General features: G+C 51.9%; 1 protein-coding gene across 1 annotated transcript; it reads left to right on the top strand.

The window, feature by feature from the left end:
* Positions 1 to 285: 285 nt before the first annotated feature.
* Positions 286 to 2,831, top strand: LOC119324932 (pentatricopeptide repeat-containing protein At2g34400-like). The gene is made up of 2 exons (XM_037598700.1): positions 286 to 1,174; positions 1,286 to 2,831. Exons 1-2 carry the CDS (start codon positions 312 to 314, stop codon positions 2,232 to 2,234), a joined length of 1,812 nt encoding a protein of 603 aa, XP_037454597.1. The 5' UTR covers positions 286 to 311; the 3' UTR covers positions 2,235 to 2,831.
* The last annotated feature ends 6 nt before the right edge of the window (positions 2,832 to 2,837 follow it).

Genomic DNA, 2,837 nt, shown 5'->3' with positions numbered 1-2,837 from the left:
AGCATGATCAGATTATATTGCACAGGGAATATAGGAACATAAATGATGAATCTTTTGTATTCAGAACCAATGCATTACACGTGGAACCAGTTTTGTTGATCTGAGCGGAACTTTTTTCCTGGTGTGTACAGTATATCGCTTATTATTCGTTTTGCAGACAGTGTTGCAAATACCTCACAGCATGTTGCAAAATCAAAGGCCGACCTGAAGTGGGCAGTCCGTGTCTGGCCCGGAACAGCAGCGCCAGGAAGGAAGAAGGACAGCTAAAAAGAAAAGGAAGAAGGACCGAAGGAGCACTACCACCGGCGGCGATGCCCAGCGCGCCACCCGTCTCCTCCGCCGTCTCCAAGCTCCACTCGCGATGCCACTCCCTCTCCACCATGAAGCAGCTGCATGCCCACCTCCTCCTCCACCACCACCCCTTCCCGTACAACCACTTCCTCTCCAAGCTCCTATCCATCTCCTCCTCCTCCGCCACCACCACCGCCGCCGCCGCCGACTACGCGCTCCTCCTGCTCGCCTCGCACCCGGCCCCCACCGCATTCTCCTTCAACGTCGCCCTCCGCTTCTTCGCCGCCTCCCGCCCGCGCGTCTCCCTCCAGCTCTCCCTCCGCATGCTCCGCTCCGCGCTCCGCCCTGACGCCTACACGCTCCCTTTCATCCTCCTCGCCGCCGCCCGGTGCCCCGCGCCGGCCTTCGCCGTCTCGGCGCACGCGCTCCTGCAGAAGCTCGGGCTGCAGGACCACGACCACACCGTCCACTCCCTCATCACCATGTACTCCAACCTCGGCCGCCCCCGCGCCGCCCGCAGGGTGTTCGACGGAATCCTCCGGCGGGACGTCGTGTCCTGGAACTCCATGATAAAGGCGTATCAGGCGGCGGGGATGAAGGACGATGCGGCGCGCATGTTCCGCGCGATGGTCGCCGAGGGCGCGGTGCCGCCCAACGCGGTGACCGTGGCGGTCGTGCTCGCGGCGTGCAGGGACGCCGGAGACCTGGTGCTTGGTAGGTGGTTGGAGGAGTGGGTGAGATCCGCGGGGATGGAGGTGGGATCGCTCGTCGGCTCGGCTCTCGTTGGGATGTACGAGAAGTGTGGGGAGATGGCGGAGGCGAGGAGAGTGTTCGACGCCATCGCTGACAAGGATAATGTCGCTTGGAATGCCTTGATCACTGGGCAAGTATCGATAGATCCACTTCGGTCCTCATTTTGAAATAATATTCTCTGATGAATGTGATCTTATCTGGCCCGCCTGATCATTTGTCTATGGTGTTTATGATGACGCAGGTACGCTCAGAACGGCATGTCAAAGGAAGCCATTTCCTTATTTCACAGCATGCGGCAAGCAGGGGCATGTCCAGATAAGATAACCTTGGTAGGGGTGCTCTCGGCCTGTGCTGCAGTTGGTGCTCTGGAGCTAGGCACTGAACTTGACCGCTATGCCTCACAAAGAGGCTTCTACAACAATGTCTACGTTGGGACTGCTTTAGTGGATATGTACTCAAAGTGTGGAGACCTTACTAGAGCCATACAAGTGTTTGAAAAATTGCCATGCAAGAATGAAGCTTCATGGAACGCCTTGATTTGTGGTCTTGCCTTTAATGGGCGAGGCCATGAAGCTATTCGGCAGTTTGAATTGATGAGGAAGCAGGAAGGGCTCCGGACAGACGATATCACTTTCATAGGAGTACTTTCTGCCTGTGTGCATGCAGGGTTGCTGAAAGACGGTCGGCGTTGGTTCGATTCCTTGACATCTGAGTTCCAAATCATTCCCAAGATCGAGCACTACTCATGCATGGTTGATTTATTGGCACGTGCCGGACATTTAGAAGAAGCATGGGATTTCATTGAGAAGATCCCTGGTAAGGCAGATGTGGTGATGTTGGGGGCTTTGCTTGCCGCTTGTCGGAAATGCAAAAATGTTGAGGTCAGTGTCAAGGTCATCAACAGGATCATGCTGCTGGAGCCCTCAAACTCGTGGAACTATGTGGTTTCATCCAAGATATATGCAAGCTCGGATAGATTGGATGACTCTGCACGGATGAGAGGGCTGATGAGGGAGAGAGGTGTCAGCAAAATTCCAGGTTGCAGCTGGATTGAAGTTAGCGGCAGAGTTCTTGAATTCTATGCAGGGGATGAACCACAGCACGGTGCGGAGGATATGTATCAACTCCTTGACATGCTTGTTGATGAGATGAGACTGGAGGGATATGTTCCAAATCTTGATCTGGTTTAACACAAAACCAGACGCAGATCAAATTCAGTATTGCAGTCTTACTGAAATTTGCTTTCTGGATTGGTATTCATGTCAAGGAGGCTGTCATGCGTGAAAGAAAGGAGGCGACTGCTGTTTTATCTCAGGGAGCAGAAACCTCAGCTGACATGCTGAATATAAATGTCGGATGTCCAAGATGGAACATTGCTTTGCGTTCCTTCTCTATGACTGGATACCAGGATCGAACCAGGTCTAGTTTGAAATAACCTATCAACAGAGATTTTTGGATTTTATGGCAGCATGCTAAGTCATGTGCAAAGGTTGGCTGCTTGAGCTGTGTCTATGAAAATACCTGATTCGATTGTAGCTACCCTTGAAACTTTCAACAGTTGATTTCAATTCGTCAATGTACTCAATTGGTTCTGCGAGTTGTCAGAACATGCTAGATAACAGCGAATATGGAAAACCATATTCAGGACTCTAGTCTAAAAGAAAAAATGAATTGGCACCCGCCTAAAGTTGGAGTTTTTGGAAAAATAGCATTCCGGAGTGGAGATGGGATCCAAAGGAGCTATGTTTGCTCCAAGTCAGCATTGATGTTGATTTTTTTTTTGGTAAATTCTT

The sequence above is a fragment of the Triticum dicoccoides genome, chromosome 1B, assembly GCF_002162155.2.
Source record: "Triticum dicoccoides isolate Atlit2015 ecotype Zavitan chromosome 1B, WEW_v2.0, whole genome shotgun sequence".
Lineage (NCBI taxonomy): Eukaryota > Viridiplantae > Streptophyta > Magnoliopsida > Poales > Poaceae > Triticum > Triticum dicoccoides.
This window is presented reverse-complemented; position numbering and strand designations above follow the sequence as displayed.

What these genes read in the sequence shown, in the direction of transcription:
- LOC119324932 (XM_037598700.1), top strand. Translation starts at nt 312, where the DNA reads ATGCCCAGCGCGCCACCCGTCTCCTCCGCCGTCTCCAAGCTCCACTCG. An exon ending in TGGAATGCCTTGATCACTGG is followed by an intron (nt 1,175 to 1,285) that starts GCAAGTATCGAT and finishes ATGATGACGCAG; the next exon opens with GTACGCTCAGAACGGCATGT.